The 25,493-nt window shown below is 47.4% G+C and overlaps 8 protein-coding genes across 8 annotated transcripts; 5 read left to right on the forward strand and 3 right to left on the reverse strand.

Moving 5' to 3' along the window:
* Positions 1-12: 12 nt before the first annotated feature.
* On the forward strand, positions 13-1,205 carry GGS25DRAFT_474250 (serine hydrolase FSH). The gene is made up of 3 exons (XM_049259608.1): positions 13-356; positions 412-430; positions 489-1,205. Exons 1-3 carry the CDS (start codon positions 315-317, stop codon positions 1,100-1,102), a joined length of 675 nt encoding a protein of 224 aa, XP_049119761.1. The 5' UTR covers positions 13-314; the 3' UTR covers positions 1,103-1,205.
* A 47-nt stretch (positions 1,206-1,252) lies between these two features.
* On the reverse strand, positions 1,253-3,626 carry GGS25DRAFT_110132 (putative multidrug resistance protein fnx1). The gene is made up of 8 exons (XM_049256035.1): positions 3,400-3,626; positions 3,206-3,334; positions 3,027-3,150; positions 2,691-2,897; positions 2,290-2,637; positions 1,846-2,213; positions 1,444-1,788; positions 1,253-1,365 (listed from the first exon to the last, which is right to left on the reverse strand). The coding sequence occupies exons 1-7, from the start codon at positions 3,482-3,484 to the stop codon at positions 1,481-1,483; spliced, it is 1,569 nt and encodes a 522-aa protein (XP_049119762.1). The 5' UTR covers positions 3,485-3,626; the 3' UTR covers positions 1,253-1,365; positions 1,444-1,480.
* A 717-nt stretch (positions 3,627-4,343) lies between these two features.
* Positions 4,344-6,463, reverse strand: GGS25DRAFT_474257 (uncharacterized protein). Its single transcript, XM_049259609.1, has 5 exons — positions 5,781-6,463; positions 5,708-5,727; positions 5,528-5,638; positions 5,088-5,473; positions 4,344-5,025 (listed from the first exon to the last, which is right to left on the reverse strand). Exons 1-5 carry the CDS (start codon positions 6,007-6,009, stop codon positions 4,563-4,565), a joined length of 1,209 nt encoding a protein of 402 aa, XP_049119763.1. The 5' UTR covers positions 6,010-6,463; the 3' UTR covers positions 4,344-4,562.
* Positions 6,464-9,044: 2,581 nt separating this feature from the next.
* GGS25DRAFT_474264 (uncharacterized protein) lies at positions 9,045-10,999 on the reverse strand. Its single transcript, XM_049259610.1, has 2 exons — positions 9,146-10,999; positions 9,045-9,065 (listed from the first exon to the last, which is right to left on the reverse strand). The coding sequence occupies exon 1, from the start codon at positions 10,624-10,626 to the stop codon at positions 9,484-9,486; it is 1,143 nt and encodes a 380-aa protein (XP_049119764.1). The 5' UTR covers positions 10,627-10,999; the 3' UTR covers positions 9,045-9,065; positions 9,146-9,483.
* A 2,939-nt stretch (positions 11,000-13,938) lies between these two features.
* GGS25DRAFT_517896 (uncharacterized protein) lies at positions 13,939-14,914 on the forward strand (the record flags this gene model as incomplete). The annotated part of the gene is made up of 3 exons (XM_049263454.1): positions 13,939-14,285; positions 14,354-14,547; positions 14,640-14,914. 3 exons carry the CDS (start codon positions 13,939-13,941, stop codon positions 14,912-14,914), a joined length of 816 nt encoding a protein of 271 aa, XP_049119765.1.
* A 303-nt stretch (positions 14,915-15,217) lies between these two features.
* GGS25DRAFT_110433 (uncharacterized protein) lies at positions 15,218-16,429 on the forward strand. Its single transcript, XM_049256036.1, has 2 exons — positions 15,218-15,788; positions 15,859-16,429. The coding sequence occupies exons 1-2, from the start codon at positions 15,520-15,522 to the stop codon at positions 16,304-16,306; spliced, it is 717 nt and encodes a 238-aa protein (XP_049119766.1). The 5' UTR covers positions 15,218-15,519; the 3' UTR covers positions 16,307-16,429.
* A 4,280-nt stretch (positions 16,430-20,709) lies between these two features.
* Positions 20,710-23,103, forward strand: GGS25DRAFT_474274 (uncharacterized protein). The gene is made up of 2 exons (XM_049259611.1): positions 20,710-21,610; positions 21,673-23,103. Exons 1-2 carry the CDS (start codon positions 21,025-21,027, stop codon positions 22,626-22,628), a joined length of 1,542 nt encoding a protein of 513 aa, XP_049119767.1. The 5' UTR covers positions 20,710-21,024; the 3' UTR covers positions 22,629-23,103.
* Positions 23,104-23,694: 591 nt separating this feature from the next.
* On the forward strand, positions 23,695-25,478 carry GGS25DRAFT_474286 (uncharacterized protein). Its single transcript, XM_049259612.1, has 4 exons — positions 23,695-24,066; positions 24,245-24,297; positions 24,389-24,476; positions 24,583-25,478. Exons 1-4 carry the CDS (start codon positions 23,726-23,728, stop codon positions 25,184-25,186), a joined length of 1,086 nt encoding a protein of 361 aa, XP_049119768.1. The 5' UTR covers positions 23,695-23,725; the 3' UTR covers positions 25,187-25,478.
* Positions 25,479-25,493: the final 15 nt, after the last annotated feature.

A 25,493-nucleotide genomic window follows, 5' to 3' on the forward strand; every position in this document is an offset into this window, starting at 1 on the left:
CCGCCCGTGTATCAACGAATGGTAGCTACATACATATGTATGTAGAGACAGATGAAGCCACATAACATGCCTAGTAAGCAACTCAGCCGAATACCTAGGTACCTATGTCGTAGGTGTACATAATGCATTCCAATATCAAGCAGGCTCTCGGCCATCGGTCTCTATTCGGATGGTACAGCATCTCATGTTCTGTAGGTTTGAAGCACGTTTGCAAATCATTCTAGCTTCTACATGTGCAGTTTTCTACGATACTTCTCTCCTATGTATGCCCATCTATACGAAGATACGCTATTATCATCAGGAATACTATCAGGATGCGCTTCTTATGCTTGCATGGCTCTGGGACCAACTCTGGGGTAAGCAAGTGACCTTATCAATTAACATATACCATGCTCACTGACCAAAAACTAGATATTTGAGACACAAACGGGTGAGTTCCTTGGATGTTTGAGTATAAGCCGCCCCCAGCTAATTTACTGACTCTGAAGCCGCCATCCGCTATGAATTAGGGGACCAGCACACATTCGAGTTTGTCGAAGGCACAATACCGGCCAGATTAGCCCCCGAGTTAGAGGGGACAGTACCCTTAAACGACAAATTCTTCTCGTACATCGATACTATGAGCATCGATAGTTGTGCCTCGACACTCGTCAATCTAGATAATTACCTCGCCGTGGAAGGCCCGTTTGATATGGTGTTGGCGTTTTCTCAAGGAGCTATGATTGCGGCGACCTATATTATATGGAAATCAAGACAGAGTCCGGACCTTCCATTACCCTTCAAGGGCGCTGTGTTTCTTTCCGCTTCAGGAGCATATGATCCTGATTTGCTGCGGAAAGGTTTCTTGCGCGCCTTGACACCAAGGGTGGATGGAAACCTGATCCGTATCCCCACAGCACATATATGGGGTCGGGGAGATATCTCTTCGAGAAAAGCGTCTGATCTTAGTGGTTTATGTGCATCAGACACAAGGCACATCTACATCCATCCAGGCGGTCATGAGATCCCAGGGGCTAGAATGAATGGCGCTGTCAGGTACATTGTCCAAATCATCCGTAGGGTTATCTCCTTAGCGAACGACACCGATTCCTGCTGGGCATAGGCTTAGATAGGTCGACAACCTTGAATGTATTTTTAATCTTTGTTGGGTTTCATGTGCTTGTTTCCTGTCACTGGCAAAAGAGGAGGAAGAAAGCTTACTAAGGTTAGGTAATCTATTTCTAACTACGCTGGCGGCTGCCGAAGTGTCAATTTAAGGCAGCTCGCTGATATGGAGCTAAGTCTAAGTGGGACTAGTGACCCATGCAACATTTCCCCTGTGCACCAACACTCACTCTCAGATCGCTGCCCACCTACATGGGGCACCTAGTACCAGCTAGGTTAGGTCAATACTATCATAGATCTCCCAAGATTCTGGATGGACTGATGTATACTAAAGCTAACCTAGGTAAGATTGGGATTCCCAACAACACCAGCAAGTTCAATCTACCCTGATTTGAATCCTTCGCCACATCAACGCTATGCTTAGAAACGAGGCAACAGCAAACCCCAGAACTATATGCATCTGAAGGTTAAAGCCATTCACAAACACACTCCTCACTACAGTTTGCACACTTTCTGGAAGCTGGTCGATCGACGCCGTTGACCGAAAGATCTGTGAGATTTGCGAGGGGGTCAATAGGCCGGAAAGTTCATCCCTGATCCATCCATTGCCCACCGCAGTCACAATGGATACCACAAAAGCACTTCCGAGGAATCGGAATTGCGTTCCTGCTGCTGATGCGACCGCTATGATTGGTTAGCAAGGCGTTGTTTCTTCAAATGGTCGGCGGTGCCAATGCTTACCTAGGTCTCTCTTTTCCGCAATGTAGGGGGTAAGTAGAGTAACTACCCCTATACTTATTCCCATACCCAAACCAGCCAACACCTCAACCCCGTAGAGTGGAGACCAATCTGGATTGCTCGGAGGGCCTTGGGAGATGAAGATAAGTCCAATCATCTGAAGTAATATCCCAACGATCCCTACGTACAAAGGGGGAACGCGTCGATTCTTGGAGAGGATGGCCGTCAAAGTCACTCCCAGTGGCCCACATAGTACAAACGGCAGTAGCCTGACGCCAGCCTGTAAAGGACTAGAGCCGACTGTTGTCTGGTAGCGTATAGGGAGTTGAATAATACAGGTTATGCTGACCGAACCCGTCATAAAGGAATTTCTTCGGAACTCGTGTCAGCAATAGATCATACGGGCCAGGATACCGGATAGGCATCTAAGTAGATGGTATAACTTACACCAGCAAACCGACGATCTCGCGGTTTTGGCAGAATCTCCAAGGAAACACTGGCTCTACCAAACTTCGCGGGCGAGAGGCGTACCACTGACTAGCGAAAAATGCTGCCCATACTACAACAGAAACACAAATAGGTACGATGGCAGTGGCAGACGTCCAGGATAGCAATACCGCGGCTTGCTCGAACCCACTAATAATCAGCGCCAATGCCGTAAGCATCAAAAACGCTCCAGTGAAATCTAGAGCCTTGAACCCAAGCCGTGCTCTTGGCCTTTCGAGCCCTTGATAAGGGTATTCGTTGGGGACTACTAAGAAGACCACGATAGCGGCGATGGCGCCAGAGGGAACACTTGAGTGTTGTTAGTCAATTGAAGTACGACAGAACAATATACCTAAGCCTACTTGAGTAGAAAGACCCATCTCCAGGTGGTTCCCTGGGATATTACACCCCCGAAGATAGGGCCCAGGGCGTTGCCAAGCGCCGCCAGACCAGCTGACATAGCCGTCATTTGCGGTAGCTTGTTAGGTGGCTTCAGTTCATACAGCATCACGACAGCAACAGCGTATACTCCTGCTGCGCCGAGACCCTGAAAAGCGCGACATACAATCCTATAAAATCATCAGTAACCGGAACCCAAACCATTTCCTTCATCATGATTACGAGTCGGGAGACAGTAAGGTATTATCAATAACAAGAAGGCGGGGCATATTCCATCAAAGGGAAGAGAATGCACTGACAGTTGGACCATGGTTTGGGAAGCCCCACAGCCTCCAGCAAACGCGCTGAACATGAGAAGAGAAACGATGTACGCCGGCTTGCGGCCTACAAGATCGCTCACTTTCGCCCAAATAACTAGGCCAGCTAGGGGTTTCGTTAAGCAATCGAACTTTACTGTTGAAGGAACGAGTATTCTTACAGGTATATGTAATCAAGTATGCGGTCACCACCCAGCTAGCTCGAACGAAGTCATTCAGGTCGTTGGTAATAGATACGAGGGCGGTGCCGATGATGGTGAGTTCGAGGTTTACAAGGAACAAAGCTAACCCTAAACTATGTCCTACTTGTTAGCTGTGCCTTGCAACTATCTAGGAGTGTATTCGGTAACCTTACGCTGCCATGATAACGTGCACTCTCCATCCGGTGAGGTAGTGGTACTCTTGGTCCGCCTTGTCAAGCTTTTGGATGGGATGGCCATTCTCGTCGGCGTGAGGTATTTCGCTCCAGTCTTCCATCGCAAATTTAGGGTTTGCCTCGATTGATAGATGGCTTGAACTCATATTGCTGGTGTTGAGAGAAATCTGCTAGATCAGGGCTTATACAGTATAGCATAAGTAGGTAAAAAGTGGAATGCCTGGGTAAGATTATTGTTCGAGTTTGTGGGAGTTGGTAGGATAAAAAAGTAAGAGGATGCCCCGCCAAAGACACTAAGAACAACTGAAAGAAAGCTGGCGCATCCCTAGGTATGTAGGCTTGTCAATTCTCATAAACATGTTGGTTGTTGGGTGCCCATATCGGGCAATTCAATACGAGCTAGGCAGTGTGCGGTTAACTGTATCATGGTCTGTGGCACTGGCAGTCTGGCATATGACTGAAATAGCACACGATACGCCATGTAAGGGATCGGGAAGGGATCGGAATGAGCACGGTAAAATAGCCGCCTATAGATTCCCAAGTTAGAATCTGAGTATTATACATACTACTCAACACAATACTCTATGATCCAATTGCGACCTGCTAAAAATGATTTGCAGCACAGCCTGCTTAAGCGTGATGCACTTGATGCTTATTTTTCTCTTTTGTAACCAACCGTCGTATTGGGGGTTTCATGAGTGAGAGATCGTGATTTGTAGATTATAACGTGTGATACAGCAACCAACATACATCTAATACCAGCCCGACCCCGGTCCCCGTTCTCTTTCCAAGGCAATATAACATCAACGAATAGCATAAGAGGTAGGTATCCTCGGAGGTGGTGTGGAGATCCACATTTAGTAATCTAACCCCTATTTTACATCCACACCGGCGTATATTGCATCTACGTTCACGGATTTGGTCAATTATTCAAGGTAGATGCACTTTCTACGAATATAGTCGAGGCTATTTTGATATCTATCTAGTAGGATACCTAAGCATATACAGATGTATACAATAACGAGGCTGAGATCATCAAATCTCAGCTATAGGTACATAGATTCAGCCTACCGATCGTGTCTCGTTACCCCCATCCTACAAGCGCCACCATAAGCCCTTTTCGTTTGTTGCCTCCGGAGCCTTCAATTGCCGGAATTCCATGGATATCCATTATTAGGTTGATCTCTTCTGTCGTAGCTTTCCGTGATTAAAATGTCTGTCGTGCAGATAATTCCGTACTGTTGATCGGTCGGTCGCATAGAACTCATTTCCTGGAGGACGATTGGATGTGCCTCGTTGATAGATTCGTATTCGTGAGGCTTCATCGAAGCCAGGGTCGTACGAGGCCATGGCCTTTGATCACGCCTCATGGAGCGTCTCCTGTTCTTCATAGATGATTCTACCCATGATTTAAGTCTGAGGAACCACCTTGGAGTTTGCCAGTCACGGAAAGCGCTGGGAGCAGCCGGGACACAGAAAATCAAGATACCACAAGTGGATTCAGCAATGGCCCAGAGTGCAACTCCTGAATAATGATAGCTCATATCTTCCGACAATATCCACCCAGAGATGGCCTGTAGTAGACCCCCCGCAGCAACACAGGCGCTATATACACATGTCTTCGTTAGCATAGCTTTCTTCACGAGACTCTGTTAGGCCGAACCTACAAGATACCTACAGCAAAGACGGCAGAAATACCGATTTTTTTGCTGGTTGACATGTGGAGCTTCCAGATAATTCTTTGCGGTAATATCAGAATAGCAATATTGAGTAAAAAGTTGATGACAATAGCCACAAGGTTGACTATCTTGATGTCGATGCAGGTTCCGGGAACCGTCTTATCCCATATCCTTCGATATGGAAAGCAAGTCAAATTCAATGCAACGAAAATCGAAACGTAGAAGCCGATATTAAATACGAGTAAGATCTTGCAGCTCATAGGAAAGAAGGTTTGTCTGTTCGTTGGAGCGAAAATTCGTATCCATTCGATGAGGATGGACGATTTGATGAGCATCATTGTTCCTACCCAGAAACACATACCCAGAAATATAATCTGGAACTGTTAGGATGACAGCCTGTAAAGGAGTACGGGGGGTTAAAGACATACTATGAGGTATGGGCTCATATCTCTTCCACGCATATTCCATTCGTGTACGAATAAACCTCCTGCGTCGCTAACACGTCGTAGGGAACCCTGTATTACCAGCAGATAGAGAATCTGTGGTCTCATGTTAACGACTTGTCATACAATAGGAATGTTCCTTACTGTAGAAGGATCTAGACCTACGTATGCCACGATTATCAAATCTGTTGGTAACTGATTAGCGTGACGATAAAAGCTATTGGCATATGTTACGTACAATCTCCAATATGTCTTTGCTTGAGCTTGATAAACCTGACATAGGTCCTAATGGCAAGTGATAATGTCGATGCAGTCAGACAGATGAGGAGCGAAAATAGAGCTACAGTGTTCTTATTCGGGGGGTGCTCGAAATCAGGAACAACACCGGGTGGTGGGTTAATGGCAGATCCATCAAGAGCTTGTTCGAGATCGCTGGGTGATAAGTTCGAAAAGTCTAACTCAGACATCTCCAGCTCAGTGAATGTATGGGAAGTTGAGCGGAATATGAGGGCTAGAGGGAAAAGATAGGATTATATCGGCTCGAGCCACGATTCCAGATATTTTGATCGCGAAGTGAGCCAAGGTTAACTTAACACTCTAGGTATAGTCAGTCCTCAAGTTTGTTACCTGAGCATACGGGAGGAGGCGAGACATTGCAATTGGCTACGATTTCATGGAAAGATCTACAGCTTATACGGTAGAGAGGGAGTGCATCAAAGATCAAATCAGAGAAGGGCATGAGCATGAATGTAGAGGTGGCATGACGTTGCAGTGCTGGATTTCTAGTAGTCCCAACTGCATAATGTGGCCGCAACTGAACACCTCACATTAGGACCTCGAATATATCGCATAACTTGATCTAGGCGCTTATCACAGGATCTCACGACATAATAAATATAAACATAAATCATGTCAGAGTTATCGGAAAACGTATAGTGTCCATATATCGAATTTAGTAACCCATGGCTCCCCAGATGTCCTTGAAGATTGGAATCAGAGTGAGAAGGCGTTAGCTTAGGCTAGGAAGGTACCTATCTATGATATGAAAGTGGCTGCAGTGATGAACAACAATTGGTTTACCTATAAGGAAATATTTTGCTAAAAAAAGAATAGACGGGTGTCAACCGCAAAGACTTACCACCAACAGTTGCTGTGCTGTTGGTATGTCAGAAATGAGCCGAGATCATGCCGTCGATGAAGAAATCAATAATTGCATCAGGTAAGCAGTGCTGTACATGTGCACACCCTATACTGGAAGGTACCTAGGTACGTACCTAGTTATAGGCACCCGGCACTCGTTTTACACTTAATTCATTGTACCATGAGGCTCTACACGCGTGGGCAGGTTCTTCGATGATACGCAGACACCAACCATTTGGGTTCATATGATTGGTGGCCTCCTAGGTACAAGTAAACGCCAAGATGAATATAATATGCACCAACACGTACCTATGGAGTTCGAGACTATACGTATTTTAGCTCCGGTTATGCCGTCTATACACCGGGAGGATCTCGAGAGTCCTCCACTTTCGTTGCCTCCACGTCTTCGGTAGACCGGTGGAAGGAATTCTCAACGTAGCTACCTTGCACAACATAGATGAATATACCATATTTACCTAACCTAGATGAGTAGTTATTGAGTAGCATTGAAGATTATCTACCTACATGAGTGAACTGCCCTCTTCTAGCGCGATTCTGTTTAGAGTGGGGTGCGTCATGTTGTATTCTAAGGATTGAAAATAATGAAACCGCGGACAAGGTGAAGGCTGCGTACATGAGGGCAATCGAGAAGATCTTGAATAAGGCTCTTTGGACTCGTTTCTTGGAAGGCCTAAGGCTGCCATGACTGTTCTATTGCTTTTTCTCACTCAGCATTTGCACCTCAGTCACCCATCTTGTACGGAGGTGGCTTGTAATTGACTAACCTATAGTTAGGTCGTATGAAACAATACGACAGGTGGTGAGAAAAAAGGGGGGCGGGTGGCAGATTTGTTAACAGCCGACAAGGATGAGACAAGGGGTGGATAGTATGGGCACTAGGACAGGTATAGTATAGTATTGCGGGTACCTAGCTTATAGTGCTCCACCCATATCAGTTTTGGTACCCTTCCTGATGGACACCATGAAGCCATTCCCAATATCACTGCCGCCTCTTAGTCTCTTGCGCCAAGTTGTATTCGCCACTCCTACCGCCGCTATAGATGGATAGATTATCCAACTGACTAAAGGTTTCTTTGCGGAGTCACTAGCACTACATGTACAGGCTGGCGCTGCTCCAGATGCTACTTTCCAGGGAGAAAAGCGGCTCAAGGGGTATCTCAGGGGAGGCATGCAGCAGCTTATCACACTTATCGAGATCAACGTTAGCGTCAACTAGAAAGCTAATTCCTGAAGCTCTGGAGGTCTTCTATTTGTACGTTGACAGTTGATGAAATTGAAAATTACATCATGTGTAGCTTACAATCTAGCCTCATAATAATAGTTCTTGATCTACGGTTTAATGTCTGATCTCTATCACCACCATGGGGATGACAAGCTCTAGTATACAAGATATGGGTGTTCGGTGTGGATATAGCCCAGGTTCCCCTTCCTTAGATGTCAACCCCTGCCCCGCTGGATCTGACCTACGATCACTAATGTATCTAGATATACGTCGTAGACTTATCGATCTACTAACTATGTCCCGAACCCTGTTGGCTCTAACGGTTCGTGTAAACTGACTGCGCTCCACTTTTACTAGGTTAAGGCTTAAGCTTTATCATCGCATTGTGGATACCTACCTAGTTTAATGCTGTACCTTTCCTTCCAACCACCAAATGCTACATACCTACATATGAGGTTATCGTAACTTCATCCATTATCAACACACAATAAAGCATTTTGAAGACTAGTCATCGACGACAGCGACATAAATGAACCTAATCTTCCTCCTAAGCTACCTAATGAGCCGCCGTCGACCCTAGAAAGTCATGTCTGGAACACTCTAAAGGAAGCTCAACGTAGCTTTTTGCTGGCTACCGAGTCCCATGGCTTTAGCGCGGTACGATGAGCCAGCTAGACAGAGACGACATGCGCAGGGGCTACCAGTGACTTCCCATGAAATAGCGACAATGAATGGGTTAGTGCCATAACCTACATCGCCAGCAGGAGCGGCGACGACAGCTTAGAGAAGGAGATTGGAAAAGCGGCAGTGAAGTGGAGATAGCTTCAATTGTAGTCTTCGGCGGTTGGAATGAAAGATACAACACTAAGCTACCTAGGTTAGGTAGGTATCCACAATGCTATACCATATCTGGGGTAGTAAAAGTGGGACACAGTCAGCTTACACGATCGCTCTATATGCCGGTTACAACTTACTGCCGATATATATCTAGTTAAGTAGTTGATGAGGTAGCGGTTTACTGGTCTTTCTGTTCCCTAAAGGCATTTTTTTATATTTTTTTTATATCTATCCAGCCGAGCAAAAGCTAGATATCATGGAAGACACAAGAATTTATGTGGATGGGTCGCTTCAAGTTACTTGGTAAGTACCCACAATGCTGAATATCTCTTACTCCTGAAAGCCATAAGATCCAAGTAACAAGGGGCTAACTTGAGTGCAAGATAGATTGGTGAATAGTTATTAAGGGATTACCTAAATACCTAGCTGGGTCTTTACAGAATTATTAATGGCACCAGTGCCTTGAGTTGGTATAATCGTTGGCCTTCCCACATGTAGGTACCAGAGAGCCTGCTCCTGAGAACGGTATAGTAGTCTGGGGTAACAAAGTGTCTCCCACGGCTGTGGCAGGTTTGGTATACCCGTTTGCTAACATACAATTAGAGCTGACAGAAAAGATAACAAGGAACAAAAAGCCTGGACGACGAGGCCCAATCACTGGAAATTCCCTCGTCAGCAAATTTTACCCGTCGATGGAAACATGGGGAAACCTCACGCCTCACTAGGAGCGGCGGTCTTTAGCGAAGATCAGACTGCCCCTCGTGGGGTCAAGGTAGACTGCACGGCTCCCCCTTTCCTCGCTGATAGAGTGCAATCCCTCATCCCAATCCCTCGACACCACCGATGACGGCGTCACCGGTCGCATCTCCCCGTGCTGGCCATAATGCATCTGCCCCCTATCCTTCGGTCTCGGTGTTTCCCGGCCCCTTCCCAGCTCTGCCGCCATCAGCTCTCGCAGAATCCCCAGCCCCAGTTCTCGGTCGGCATCCTTGGTGATATGGAGTCCCCAGGCCTTGAGGAACGTCGCCTCCCCCCGGTAGTTCTGATGCAGCCATATCATCTGCTCGGGCGTCAGTCTCTGCTTCTGCCCTTCCTTGGGCTTTGGGACTTCCTCGTGCGTCGCAGATGACTCGGCTCTGGCTCCATCGGTATTGTATAGGGGCTTCACAGGAGGGAGCTCCTTTGATGTCGCTTGTCGATGAACTGGCTGTCTCCGCTCGCCCCTCCCAGTTAGCAGTGATGGTTCTGCAGGCTGGTTTGGAGTCGACGGTGGGAGCTGCTTGCTGCTGTCGACGTTGACGGTTGAATCAGCTCGATGGACGCTGAGCTCTCTCATTGTAAAAGCAGAGATCACTCGTGTCAGATGCGATATTTGCTGCTTCCCCTTTTCGGTATGTCTTAGTTCGTTATCTACATCTGGCGGTGGTTTGGTCGGCAGTGGCTTTGATTGTACCGAAGACTGATGATCGGCTCGAGGTTGTATGTGACTGGCAACATGTGGAGAAGAGTTCATTGCGACGTTTCTATCTGCCCAAGAACGTGTGTCCTTTGGCGAAGACCGGGAAGATGCGAGTAGGGAGTAAGGTGGCGGGAACGGTGATCGGGACCGTGAGGTCCGGCTATGCGAAGACGGTGAGTTTGTTGGCGGCAATGGAAATACATATTCAGATAGTTCATCAGAAGCCGTGTCTGGAGATATTTCGATACGTTCACTTGGCCCTCTGTTTATCGGAAGCCCCAATAGTGCGGGATGGGATCCTAGGGGATCAGGGCAAGCAGTACCGACCTCCAATGGGATCTCGTTTGCATTCATGAAATGACTCGAGAAGTTGTGATGGGCGGGATTTGGTCGAAGTCTTGGCATGATGTAGCGTTACTAAGTCGGCGTATTGATATGAAATGTTATCCGCTTCATCAATGATGAGGATGATGTTATGGGTTCTATAAAGCTCAACGCAGAAACTATGGTTCCCTAGTACCAATTTGAAATAAAAGGAAAGAAATGGCTGATAAAAGTTGTTAACATTGGAAAGAAAATGTCATCTTCTCGAAAAGAGAATATTAAGAAAAAAAACGAAGGAAGAAAACAGAGAAGAATAACCAAGTAGTCGACCACATGAAACTTTTGAAAGGGGGGAAGAGATTTCAATAGAAGCCCTCAAATCTTCTGTAATCGTGACTTCACCCCTAAAATCGTGAAGATAAGTTAATCTAAATCGAACTGAGCTAAGGATAATGTGGAATACTCAGCGTGCGCAAGGGCTGTTGGAAGTAGATGAAACATATATTAATGAATGATTTTAGATGTAGAGCATTGCTTTTTCTCCCTTCGGCATGGATTACCTAGGTGTTTGTCGGAAGATCCAGCAATAGATCCCTCCGTACCTAATTTACCAGCTGCTCATTGCAATTCACTTTCAGCTGTCATTGACTCATTATCATCAGAGGTATTATATCCAGCTTACTTAATAGGTACTTATGAAGGTTATTTGCTGTTGCAGACTATGTAGCTACTACACTCTGCAGCTGACTCGAATTCTATGAAAACTTCTATAAAACTTCTATAAAACTTCTAGAAGATAGCTCTCAATCTTACAGCCTCCTCTTTATATTTTTACAGCCTATTGTGAGAATGTTCCAGTCAAACGAAAGAGCTTTGGTAGGAATACAATGCAATTGTTTTTGAATAACTCCCCTTTGATGTGCAGAAGATCAACAATCAAAGGTACTGTTTCAACACGTCAAAGGCGCCTATTGTTCACCTTCACCAACTCTTAGAATAATTTCATTGATTCAACATGTTGGAAATGCCTATAAAACTCGAGCCTCGTCGGCATGGCAGCATCAGTATCAGTATCCAAATCATTCACACCATCAAACATCTACCTACCTAGTACTTACTACCTAGTATCTAAGGGGCTCTACCTAAGAACAAGAACACTACTACCTACGCAAAACTACAGCTTAGACCTCATTATTCGCCATGCCTGCTCCAAAGAAAGACGGTACCGTAAAGCCCAAGAACGCTAACAACCTTGACAACATCAAGTATCCTCACAACTCAACCGCTAATGTGGATAAGTCTCAGGTTAAGCCTTTGAAGCCCCCAAAGGCCCCCGCCACTGAGAAGAGCCCCTACAAGGCAGGTGGTTCTGGAGACGTCTATATGGGCTACGGAAAATAAGAGGTAGGCAAGTGTACAACTATCTAACTATGCTGTGTATATATATATCCACTACATGCCTAGGTAAGATCCATTAGTATGATAAGTTTTTGTCTTTGTTAGAGCAGATACTTCTAGATCGGTAGGTCTACAGTTTGATGTTAGGTAGATACTATATATAGCTTTTGAAAAATAGCCCTGTAATCAAGCCTTCCTCTATAAACCCGATTAAGTCTTCGTGTATTAAAAAAATACTTTCTCTTCAAGAGCTGTAAAGTTATGAAGTTATAACTATTAGTACCTGCCCAAGTGCTCACCAATCCTCAACTTACCATTTATTTCATACAAGTATAAGATGTAGTACGTTGCCGCCAGCTATGACTGCTTCCTTACCTAACCTACGTACCTAGGTCGGTGTCCAATCATGCCTATCCACCAGACTAGATGGACACCCTCAAGTATCGAGCAAGAATCCATTATTTCGACTACCTACCCAACCGTACCTAAGCCAGAGAAAAAGGGGCACAGCTGCAAGATACGGTTATAGATTGAGTTAACATGTGGGCCTATAAACCCACCCGGCCATACAAAACTCTCAGCTCGAGCGGGTACTTCTACCAACACCTAATAACCTGATAATTTGACTGGGTCTCAAAAGAATAGATCAAATAACCTTAACTGACTGGACTGGGCCTGTTGGTGTTGGTTGCGTTGCGCTGATTGATTGGCAGCAGGTGTTTCTTTTAAGGGGGGAAACAATCGCGGAGCCCAACTACACTGTAGCCACCTGCACGGACAGCCCTTTCTCTCCACGTCATCGCCCATCACCTGCCTAACTATATGCTTCCGAATACGATATGAAATAGGTATACTGTTACTTACCTCAATATTCGTATTTGTATATAAGCTTGCTTACTACCTACTACACCATGCCGTCGGCCGAGGACTCGGCGGTCATTGCACGTGCCACAGCCGCTCGCGATGCGTTAGCTGTTTCGCTTCCAGGTAGAGTCACAATCCAAGGCGACGACGATTACATAGCCGAGCAGGGTCTTCCCGTGTGAGTAGTTAGACCAAGCCCCCTCCTCCCCCATAACAACCATGTACCTACCTACCTACCTACCTACCTACCTAACCTCGCGTTATACAACTACACTAACTCGGCCGTGCCGTCCAAAAAGGTCTCAGACATGCTGGCTCCCAGCCGCCTGCTTCGTCCACCCCACCAGCGCCGACGAGGTTGCCACCGCCTTGCGGACCATCAGGGCCGCAGGCTCCAGGTTTGCCGTCCGCTCCAGCGGCTGCCACTCCAACGCCGGCTTCAACAGCGTCGGCGAAACCGGAGTTGTCGTCGATCTGCGGGGGCTCAAGGAGCTGTCGGTGACGGACGACGGCATCGCCCACATCGGAGCCGGGTGCACGTTTCGGGAGATCTACGGATTCGTCGAAGCGCGCAATCTCTCGATTGTCGGAGGCCGGAATCTGGATCTGTCCATCTCGGGATTCATACTGGGCGGCAAGTCTTTCCTATCTACCTACTGACCTAACTTAGTACCTTGGATCATATGACCATGATGAGGCTGGGTCCGGATGTGGCTTTTTCTTTTTCTTATTCTTTTTTTTTTTTTTTTTTGAGGCTTTTCAGGGGCTAACGAGTCTTTTCGTAGGCGGAATGCCCGCGTTCCCCAATCTCCATGGATTGCCTGCGGATAACGTGAAGAACTATGAAGTATTTCGCCTTGCTACCTATTTATCAACTGCTAAGCCTGCTTTAATAACTACCAAAAAAAAATTCGTGACTAACCGGCGGTGCTTTCACATATACCTAGGTAGTGCTTGCAGACGGCAGAACCGTCCATGCCAATGACCAAGAGAACGCGGACCTGTATTTTGTACTCAAGGGCGGCGGTGCAAATTTTGGTAATTAAATTTTGAGACCCTAAGCATCCATATCATCCAACTCCATAGTCCCAGAATGCGGGATATTTGCTAGGTAGATAATCTAGAGCTCATATGCTATACCTAGGTGTCGTAACGCGATTCGATCTTCAGACGTACCCCCTGATCCCCACACAATACACCATCAACATCTACGACGTGTCCGACTATGCCGCGATCCTGCGCGCCGCGGTAGACGTGCAGGAGGCCATGGAGACGGACCCCAAGATCGGCCTTTTCGTCAACGTCCGCTCCACCTATGTTGCCGTCGGGCTTCTGTACGCCGATATCCCCTCCGAGCGACCTAAGGCGTTCGACTCGTTCTTCAACCTGAAGAGTTTGATCAAGGCCGCCGTGCCGACGACGAATGGCACGATATACTCGTTGGTGACCGCGATCTCGTATACTAGTCCTTCAGCCAGGTAGGTACCTAACCAACCGCCCTTTGCTATCTCGTGTCGTTATGCAGACGATGCTGAGTTTTTCCTAGACGCACACAATCATCAGTCACTACTCGCTTCTCGCCCGAATTATATATCAAGGCGCACGAGCACTATCTTCAAGCCGCGAAGAACTTCGTTGGTGAACTGTTCTACATCATCCAGCCCCTGTCGACCGGCGCGGTGAAGGAAGGAAGAAAAAGGGGAGGCAATGTTCTCGGGCTGGAGGAGATACCTCAGACATGTACGTCCTCGCTTCCCTTGAGCCCCCCTTTCATCTTTTACACCCCCATCTTCCCCTTAACACATGTTAACACCAGCCATCAACACACATAGGGTGGATTATCTCCGGCGTTTGGACCGACTGCTCGCAAGACTCCCTCGCCGTCGCAGCCGTCGACTCCTTCCGGCAGCACATCTCCTCGATCGCGGCGGAACAGAACGAGCTGCTCGACTACGTGTTCCTGAACGACGGCAGCCCGACGCAGACAGTACTAGACAGCTACGGCGCCGCGAACGTGCAGAAAATGAAGGAAGCGGCGGCGAAGTACGACCCCGAGGGCGTATTTCAGAAGCTGCAGAATGACGGGGCGCTGCTGAGGAAAATCTGATCTGACCATGTTCGCGAGATTTATTTGAAAGCCTGGGGACTGGGGCGGGGACTGGAGATTATATATGGTCTATGCTGTGATGGTGATGTTATTTTGGAGCTTCCATCGTATGGATTCGCGACGTTGTGGAGCTCCAATAACGCACGCAAGCGGTGAATGAGGCCTGGAAGTAGAGCGCATAATAGTCTCAACTCTGTACTTCAACGAATTCAGTAGCAACATTTACATGTCCCGGGCAATTACCTTATCAAGAGTGAAGACACCTAAAATAGAACGGTAGTGTAGGCTTTCTAATTACCTCAAGGTCGATGTCCATAAAATGTTTACGAATCGTCCCGGTGGGCCGGTAAAATTCGTCTCATATAGGAGAATGCAGCTAGCTGTTACATATACGGGATAAGTTGCGGTGGGGTAGCGGCCTTGATGGTAGGGGTAGGTTTAGGGGGTGTAGCATGCAGCCATAAACACATCCCGGTAACATAACGGAGGGAGGACCCCCGGGTTATGAAGTAGGAGACATATATATCCTTCTCTTGGCCATCTCGCTGAAGCCAGTATTGAAACTTCAGCTTGTTCTTGATACCTACAGCAAACGAACCGCAAAGATGTTCTGTAAAGTCGTTTTGTTAGCCCTCGCTCTCGTTCCCCTTTCCTTCGCCCAAGTCTCTGAAGACTTCGAAGGCGGGTGGGATGAAAGCGCATGGCCTGTATACGCACCGGACTGCAACCAAGGCGGCAAAGTCAGCCTCGATAGCACAACCGCCCACAGTGGCAAAAACTCCATAAGGGTGGATGGTGCAGGCGGTTTCTGCGGACATATTTTCTTTGGCACGAAAAGCGTCCCCGCCGGCGATATCTTCGTCAGAGCTTATGTGTAGGTTTCTTTTTTTTCTTGGCGGCAGCTTTTAGATTAAAAAGCATTGCTAATATCAACGCACTTCCAGTAAGGCATCCAAGGCCCTCACAGACTCACACGTCTCCTTCATCACCATGCCCGACTCCGCCCAGGGCGCTAACAAGCACCTCCGTATTGGCGGCCAGAGCAAGATCCTCATGTACAACCGCGAATCTGACGATGCTACACTTCCGGACCTTTCACCACAAGGTATTGCTGCTTCGAAGGCACTCCCCACCGGGGACTGGCAATGCTTCGAGTACCACGTAGGCACCGATGGCACCATTGAGACATGGTTGAACAGCGAGGCTATTGAAGGCTTAACCAGCAAGCCAGGCGTCAGCAACGGCAACGCGGCACAATGGCAGCGCAGCTCGGTCAAGCCCACGCCTTCTGCCATCTACTTCGGCTGGGAATCGTATGGCGGCGACACCAACACATTCTGGTACGACGATATTGCCGTGAGCTCGACCCGTGTTGGATGCACAGACGCGTGAGCCTCTTTAAATTGATAGTTTTAGAGATGCAAACGTTGTGAAGTTGGCCTTAGCCACACATTAGCCTAAATGCAGATAGAGACATCAATAACAAGGCTTGTTGTCCCGACGGCTTTTAGCCTAAATTGTAAATCTGCACAAATGTTCCTCACAATATATCGTACTCAATTCACACCTAATTCAAAAAAATTCAGCTTATCTTCTCATACCTCTAACATCTGTACAACGGTTAGGGAGAGCATCATGTTATCGATAGATTGGGTTTAGGCTGTGTGGGGAATAGTGTGTAGATATGCACAATGCTGGGGATGAAAGATCTCCAGCGGTTGTGTGTGGGGATGAAGGCGGGAACGACATCTGATCTACATATGATCTTCCGATGGAGATCGTCTGACATCTCCTAGTACCCACGACATCCAGTATACCTGAGAATCGGGGCTGTGGAGCATCTTGATGAGGTCTACTGTGAATGTACATAGGAGTTTCCTAGCAGACTGCATAGCAACAACTCACTGAATGTGCAAGCCGTGGGCAGGGCAACCAAGAGTTATGTGGTATGGATGTGATATCATGTGGGATGTGATATCGGGGTGGAAACCGATGAGCATAATGGTCGGATGTCAGTTTAAACTTATCTTATGAGGTGAGATCACAGGTGACTCTGCAAAGAATGGCAACGTAGCTGAGAACGGCAGGTCCCGATTACATATCCCCTCCAAAGACGTCCACTTCTTCAAGAATCCTCTTGGCTTTAACAGTAAAAGACCCTGAAGATCGATGATCTGGTTAGAACCCCACCTTTGGGATTGGGGTATAGCTAATATGTCAACAACTTGGAACTCGTTTCATCCAGGATATCAAATGTGACAATAGTCCATATGATGATTCGTAGTTGTACATAAGTATGCCGGTGACAGGAAGCCACAAAATGTATGTGAAGGCTAAAAGGGTGGCATCCTCCCGTGCGATAAGCATAGACGCCCTCCGAAAAAGAAAAAAAAGTCGTTATCCACCGATGTTCGTTAAAACGTAGATAGAATCGGCACCTTTCTTTATCGATAAATTCCATTCAATGATGAATAATTCATACAGCTCACTTATTCTGTGAATATAATGGCATAGTAGAAGCTGGTGTGCGGGTGGGATACCTATTAGGCTAGGTCTAAACAAGCTCCGGGATGTGTTCAGCCCATTAGACCGTTCTACATCCTTGGAGCGGAAAAGCGCTCCCGTTTTCCACCAAGGCCAATCGATCGAGACACGGGGACTAGGAGGTAACGTGCCTGACGATCTAACCTAGATAAATATTGTTGACATCACTGTTTTGGTTTTCTTCGCAATCTAAAAACCGTTCTGTGTGTATGGTTACCAAGGTAGTTATGTGTACATGTTAGATGAGAGGATCCTCCTTTATGCTTCGACAAATCATTATCAGATATATTAAAACATTGAAGTGAGTTCTCCAATGCCTTGGATACTGTCGGTGCCTGCATGATCTAAGTGATAAAGTTATTATTAGCGGATCTCAACAATCTTGGAAGGATTCATACATCTGTACACATATGTACTATGTAGGTTAGGCGTTTGTAACCGATGAAACCTACATATATATGTACAGTACATTCTTAGGTAAGTAGGCACGTACACCGGGCATCTAGGAATCATCTCGCCCATCATCGGCTTTCTTTCGGACAGAGAGGCAACACATGAAAAACCATCTCGGCATCCACATTGGATAGTTGCGGTCTGTCTAGGTAAGTGTAGAAGTTGCGGTAAAGTGCGGCTTATGCAGCTCGGTGAGAGATGCGTTTTCATCAAATGGGGCAAAGAAAAAAATAATAAAAAAAAGATGAAAATTTGAAAAACTAAGGTGAGTTAGTTCATACAGGTGGATTAGTTGTGGAGCAAGACTGTGACACGGCGGGTGGGGCATATTAAATATAGGTGTATGCCTGCCTAAAGAGGTTCGGCGAGCCCCGCCGGACTATTAGGAAAAAGCTTTTTCCTGTCATCAGGACACTGCGGGTTGGTTACACATAACTACCTAGTAGTTACCAGGTACATCCGCCGTTAGGGCAGGCTCCCCATTAAACATTTGAAGTCGTCACTTTGAAAAAAATCAAAAAATCTCAAACGGGATTTGAAGTCTTGATATCCTCCAAAGCTACCTAGTATGTACTTTCAAAATTTCTTACATTAACTAGCTTGTAACAAGTACTTTGATACTCCCTAAATTGGTCATCATATTTCAATGAAACTTGTGGAATCTTTAGATTATGTAAAACAAAGCTCTTTTTTCTCTTCGCCACGGTTTCCCCCTTTCCCGATTTTCCGCTTTCTTCTAGAACCTGACTCCGGGAGTTCCACCAGCCCTTCCGCCGCATTCCACCCGCCCCGATTTGGCAATCTGATGCGCCGTTGTGGATATTATAGGGTAACGTCTAGTAACGAGACTCCACTAATTACCGACTCGTGGCCCTCCTACGCGCTCTTCTAGTCACCATCGTATGTTACAATCCTTTCAAAATATTTCACGATGACTTCGCTCGGGTGGGCCCTAGAAAAAACTTACCAGATCGATCATCGTATCAAGTTAGGTTAGATACATGCAAGCCATGCATTTCGTTTCACCTCTCGAGCCAGCCAAGCATTGGTATGATCCGAGCTCATGAGTTAATCTACACTGTAACATTTTGGCGTCTGGTGTCGCGGGAGCTACCGTACATGCCAGCTTAACAGCCGACCTACCTAATGCATACATACAGCACTTCATGCCATCGACACATATATTCTGAGATGACCTATCACACACCCATTTATGGTACACCTGGTACAACACGATTGTTTGCTTCCATGGATATTATTGCATCAGTCGCCTAGGAAGCACATACGTTTTCTCATCTAGCCTTATGCGGCATGGATTTGGTTTTAGATCTCCATCTTACAGCGCACACAGGGCTGATTGTAGATCATCCATTTTCATCTAGACTTCAGGTTACTAAGGGGTACATTTAGCCTATCTCCCAATAGTATGCACGAAATATATATGAATCGCGTATTGTCATTGTGGAACATGCTCAAACCAAAGGTTGAGCTGAGCAGGATACTATAGTATAGATTCATCTAGTATATTCATATCTACGGAGGCTAAGTCCGTATATCTATTGATATGTGAGGTATACTGAACACCGAAAGTTCACATGCATATGTTGCATGCCTGCCTCCAGCACATGCAGGCGAAGCATACCTACCATGTGCCTACCTATAGTACATGTAAGTAGCAACACGTGTAGTACTACATATAGTACCATTTGCAGTTATGTATACAAATGTACAACATTGAACTTAAGGTAAGTAAAGTTAGTAAACTTACGACTGCTTAAGCCTTAAGTACATGTACCTGAAGTGATGCATGGGATCTTCCTGATCTAGGATGTTTCTAGCACTCAGGTTACGTAAATATTAGTGTGAAAGGCGTGAATAGACATTGAACCTTGGATACAAGTTACAGGTGCTTGCTTCACTGCTTCAGAGCCCGAGTGCGTGTTCAGTGTTCACACGACCCCTCAGCCCCCCTATAACCTGGAATATAGTGGAGAGCTTTAAGGGCCAACAACCGCTGAAGTTTGAAGCGGGCTCTAAAATACAAGGGCCCAGGTTCTTAGTGCAGCTCAATTCATGACACATAATTACTTGATGGAAAGGTCTGGCAAAAGCATGATGTGAAGCAACCTATTAATTGCGCCAACTACATAATAGCTTTGGCCGCCTAGTATTCCATATTTTCTAATAAATACTAGAAACTATCATAGAAACTTTTCCAAGTCCGTTACTAGTAAAAACGCAATAGCAAAAGACGACGCAAGCGTTAACGACAGTTAAGCAACCCAAATCAAACCTTCAACTCGCTGGTACAATACAATACAGTCAGTACTCTACTACTTATACGAAAGGCCTCGCCACTGCAACCAGCTATACACGACAGACAAGACAGGAAAAAGGAGATAAAAAGACGAAATTGTGAGAATAGCTATTAGGAATCGAATCTTTTTAATCTTCTTACTTTTTTTACCTTCATCATTCTCAAAATCTCTATTGTTATCCCTTACACACTTATACGACGAATCACGTTAGCCAATCATAAGCCCTCATCGAGGTGTGAATAACCAAAAAAGGCATTGAACAAAACCACAGCGCCACAACCACATCGCCGAACAACATCGAACAACGAATTACAGATTTGTATTACCAACTTTCAAAGAAATTGCAAAAGACAATACCCGAGTCCGGGGGAGCTAGTGGCAGTTTGAACATTGCACCAACGCGCTGCAATATACCAACAATTAACTAATTTTATGACGGCGGCCTATGACGAGAATCCTTTAAACTACGACAGATCAGGCGACTCTGAAAAAAAAATATTAAGGAAAAGATTTTGTTCAAATTGGGGTCACATTACGCCATTGCCCTGAAATTAGGTGTTATTCCCCAGATTTCAAGTGCCACACAAAGAACCGGTAGCCATCCGGATGCATTAGCTCCTTACCATCCAGCGCCATCGGCCTCGAAGTAACCAGCGAATCCGCTATTGCCCTGAATATAAGGCCTAGAGCTTAGAGCCTAGAGACCCAGCCCCGAGGAAGGAAGAAAGACTAGAGTCACAAGAACAAGAAAAAGATCCACACAGACAATACGAACCCGTGGTTTCATTGGCCAAAATGCCACATCGTGTAGTCGATTTCTTTCGGGCTTCGAACGATAGCATCCACAGCATCAAAGCATCCGTACAACGAAGAAGCAACCCCAACTCACGATCTAACTCACGATCTACATCCAGAGAACGACCTACTCGTCACCCATCACCTGCATCATCAGTGCTCGAAGCCGACTCAGATCATCTAGCACATAACTTTGTTGCACCTCCTGTCAAGATGGCTGAACCGTCCAAGGAGAAGAAGGATGCCCACAGTCATCATCGCCTGAGTTTTCCAGTCTTGCATCTTGGCAGCTCCAAATCTTCCAAGGAATCACCACAAAATCCCAATGCCTCCCTAAGCTGGAAAATTGAGTCACCCCCCGCTGTGTTGCACGGTGATACCGAGAACAGCACTGGCGCATTGGTTTCTGGTCAATTATTACTTGACATCAAGGAGGAGGGATTTGAGGTTGACACTTTCGAAGCCAAGTTGAATGTCCACATCCTACAGAAACGACCGTTTACTGGTCACTGTCAGAATTGTGCAAACCAAGTAACCGAGCTCAAATCCTGGACACTTTTGACTGAGCCAACGCAACTTTCCAAACGTAAGTCTTTTGGCTCACTTCCCCCAAAATCCATCACATGGCTCATACTAACTGAGATATAGGGACACACGAATTCCCCTTTTCCGTTTTATTGGATGGTCACCTTCCCGCGACAACTGATAATGCCATTATCGCAGTGAAATACGAATTCACCGCGATAGTACAGCCGCGCACTGGACCGATGGTTAAGCTTATCAAGAATATCGACGTAAAGCGCTCGATACCAGTCCCAGAATTGCCCCATCACAGCATACGCATCTTCCCGCCTACCAACATTGCCGCCAGTGTGCACTTCACCCAAATCATACACCCCATCAGTTCCAACACCTTCACCCTGCGCCTCGACGGTGTCGTCAAGCACAACCCAGACGCCAAGACCGTCGAGTACTGGAAGCTGAAGCGACTGTCGTGGAAGCTGGAGGAGAACATGGAGACCATAGCGCCTGCATGCGAAAAGCACTCTCCCAAGGAACCCAAAGAATCAGACACGGCCGTGGCGCCGAAGAAGGGCGCCAAGCGCGTCGACACCCGCACGATAGCGCACGCTGACATGCACAGCGGCTGGAAATCCGATTACTCCCCGTCAGGGTGCATCGAGACGGAAATCCAGTACCAGCTAGCGCCGGGCGCGCGCGCTGTCTGCGACATGAAGAGCAAAGACGGCACCGAGATCACGCACCAGCTGGTGGTGGAGATGGTGGTCGTCCAGGAGTACGCACCGACCACGCACCTGAAGCACGTCACACCGACCGGCGTAGCACGCATCCTGCGCATGCACTTCGGCGTCGTCGTCACCGAGAGGGCGGGCCTGGGCGTCAGCTGGGACAACGAGGCGCCTCCGATCTACCAAGATGTGCCCCCTTCGCCCCCTTCCTACTCGTGCGACATCCCGTACGAGAGCGTGGAGGACCTGGCCTTGAGCCGAAATAGCCAAGAGAACCCCAGCAGAGCGCAAAGCCCTGTCGCGAACGAAGAGCGACCCTTGACCATAGTAGGAACCAAAACGGTCGGGCGCTAGTTCACGTTCGGCCGGGTTCTTTACAGGATTAAAGGGTGGTGGTTGGAACGGTTACGGGGGAGGTAATCAGGAACAGCATTGGCTTTACAACAAAAGACCAAGCAAACACAAACAGAGCAATATACCCCACGAGCGATACTTTGATGACGCACTGCACTGCATTGCATGCAAGCAACTTCCTGCATTTAGCAGATGAAACAAAAAGGAGAGGGAAAAAGGCACACAATGGTTGGGTTGGTATGGCCTTCAGGGAAGGGATTTTCACAGTTGATTGTTTGATTGATTACATATGGCATTGTATGGAGTTTTCAGGACGGATAGACATACCCCCATCAGGAGAAAGCAAGCAAGCAAGCAAGCAAGCAGAATGCCGCTCAATGGCTGGCAGGCAGGCAGAACGGTACACGCATGAATAATATTTTACTTGAGTAATAACTCGAGAAATAACTCGAAGAGTATATACATGTAATAAGAGTAATTACAAGAACTATGAATAACTTCTAATACCTAACTTGAGTGTGACGTCCCTTCAGTTTAAGTAGCTAATATTTCCCTATTAATTAATTCAGACGGAAATCAAAGACTTTGATGGTTTTAACTACTCCATGTGTGTATATACATAGTCGACAGCTATGATAAGTACCTACCCCTGAATGCTGCGTCGATACCTTCAAGGTTCAAATGTTTCCCTACCTAGGTATTTACTAGGTGCCCAGACAGCTAAGGGTTAGTCATTGCCTACCTATGCAACCTTACTCCGATTGCGCCATCGGACCGCCCAAGGTCACAATTGCGCATCGTCTAACCTAACGCGCGGGGTTTTAACAGCTCGTGCGTAAGATCTGGTTTACATGCGTAGCCCGAGAGTACATTGAGATTCAAATGTTGTAACCTAGGTATCTACATACATAGTATATGTAAATACACAACTTCATAGAGGTGGCACCTACATATTGTACAGTAGTATCCGACAAAGAAACATTTCCATCATCCAAGTAACTTGACAGATTCAGGTTCCAGTTCAGCTTCATCAAAATACTACTACTACTACTACTACTACTACAAAAAAAAAAAAAAAAAAAAAAAAAATCAAAGCAATGGCCCCCAACAAAGACCTCTCCGGGCACAAGCTCCTCATGCTGGTCCCCTGGGAGCCGCCCGCGGGGTACATCGACTCGCTCCGCAAATCCTTCCCGGGGCTCCAAGTAGTGCACACGAACTGGGACACCTGGCGGGAGACCAGCCTGCCGACGTCCCTCGCCGAGGCCGACTGGAAGGACGTGACGATCCTCCTCACGGGCCCGAGGTTCCCGACCCGCGAGCAGGCGCCGAAGCTGCAGCTGGTGCAGCTGCAGAGCGCGGGCGCCAACTACATCCTGGAGAACCCGCTGTTCACGGAGACGGAGATCGCGTTTTGTACGGCGAATGGGATTCATGGGTGAGTCTTTTCTTTTTTTCTTTTTTCTTTTTTTTTTGAGTTTGGGGCGGTTGTTGAGTTTTGGGGGGCACCTGAGTGCTGGGAGAATGCATGTGAATTCAGCATAGGTAATGTTCGGGTTGGAAGCCGGCCTTGTGCTAACGCTCTCTCTCTCTCTCTCCGTTTGCGATACACCTAGGCCTCAAATCGCTGAATGGATCGTATGCACGTTCCTTGCCTTCCAGCATAGCAGTGAGTCTCTCTCCCCCCCCCCCCCTTTCTACTTGTCTCGTATCAAAACAATAATCGAATGAATCTTTTAATTCTCACCATTTTAAAATAGTCCCCCGATTCCTCGAGTACCAGAAGAGCCACGAGTGGAAGCATAGTTGGGATGACTCGGACACACAGGATGCCGTCCATCAACGGGTGTACGTACTTGACCTAGCAGATTTGCATGCAACCACCCCCCCCCCCCCCCCCCCCCTTTTTTTTTGTGCACATCCCTCAGTTAACTAACCTAACCCATGCTTGTAGCGGAATCCTCGGGTACGGCAGCATCGGCAGGCAAGTGGCGCGCGTCGTGAAAGCGATGGGGATGGAAGTGTACGCGTACACGAACCGGCCGCGACCGACGCCGGAGTCGCGGCGCGACCACTCGTACGTGGTGCCGGGGCTCGGGGACCCGGAGGGCGTGCTGCCCGCGAAGTGGTTCTCGGGCGCCTCGGCCTCGGACGTCGACGCCTTCCTCGGCGCGGGCCTGGACCTCCTCGTCGTCGCCGTGCCGCTGACGCCCCAAACCAAGGGGCTCATCTCGGCGCCGCAGCTCAAGATCCTGCAGGCGCGGAAGACGTTCGTCGCCAACATCGCGCGCGGCCCCATCCTCAACACGGCGGACCTCATCGTCGCCCTCGACGAGGGCTGGATCCGCGGCGCGGCGCTCGACGTCACCGACCCCGAGCCCCTGCCCAAGGACCACCCGCTGTGGGACGCGAAGAACGTCATCATCACGCCCCACGTGAGCGGGAACTCGACGAGCTACAATACGCGCCTGTTGTCGATTCTGGACACGAATCTGCAGAGGCTGAGCGAGGGGAAGGAGGAGTACATGAATAAGGTGAGCAGGAAACGAGGGTATTAGACTGTCTACTAGGTAGGTAGATTGTCTGCCTGGGTATGCTGAGGGAGATATAGAGGTTGGAGGTGGGGGGAGGAGGGCAATAGAATGAAAAAGCGGCTTGGAATACCTAGAAAGGGGAAAAAGCTTGCGCAAAGATCTGACTATGCATGTGTAGGTAGGTGCCTAATGCGCCATGGCTGATTTCAATCAAACAGACATCTCAACCAGTGAATGTGCCTAGGTTACATATGTAGAGAAGTGACTCAGATATGCAATGCCTATGTAAGCAGACGGTGGTCCGACTCGAAGCCCCTCAAGGGGTCCTAAT

The sequence above is a fragment of the Hypoxylon fragiforme genome (assembly GCF_022984875.1).
Source record: "Hypoxylon fragiforme strain CBS 206.31 chromosome Unknown GGS25scaffold_2, whole genome shotgun sequence".
NCBI classification, from domain to species: Eukaryota; Fungi; Ascomycota; class Sordariomycetes; order Xylariales; family Hypoxylaceae; genus Hypoxylon; species Hypoxylon fragiforme.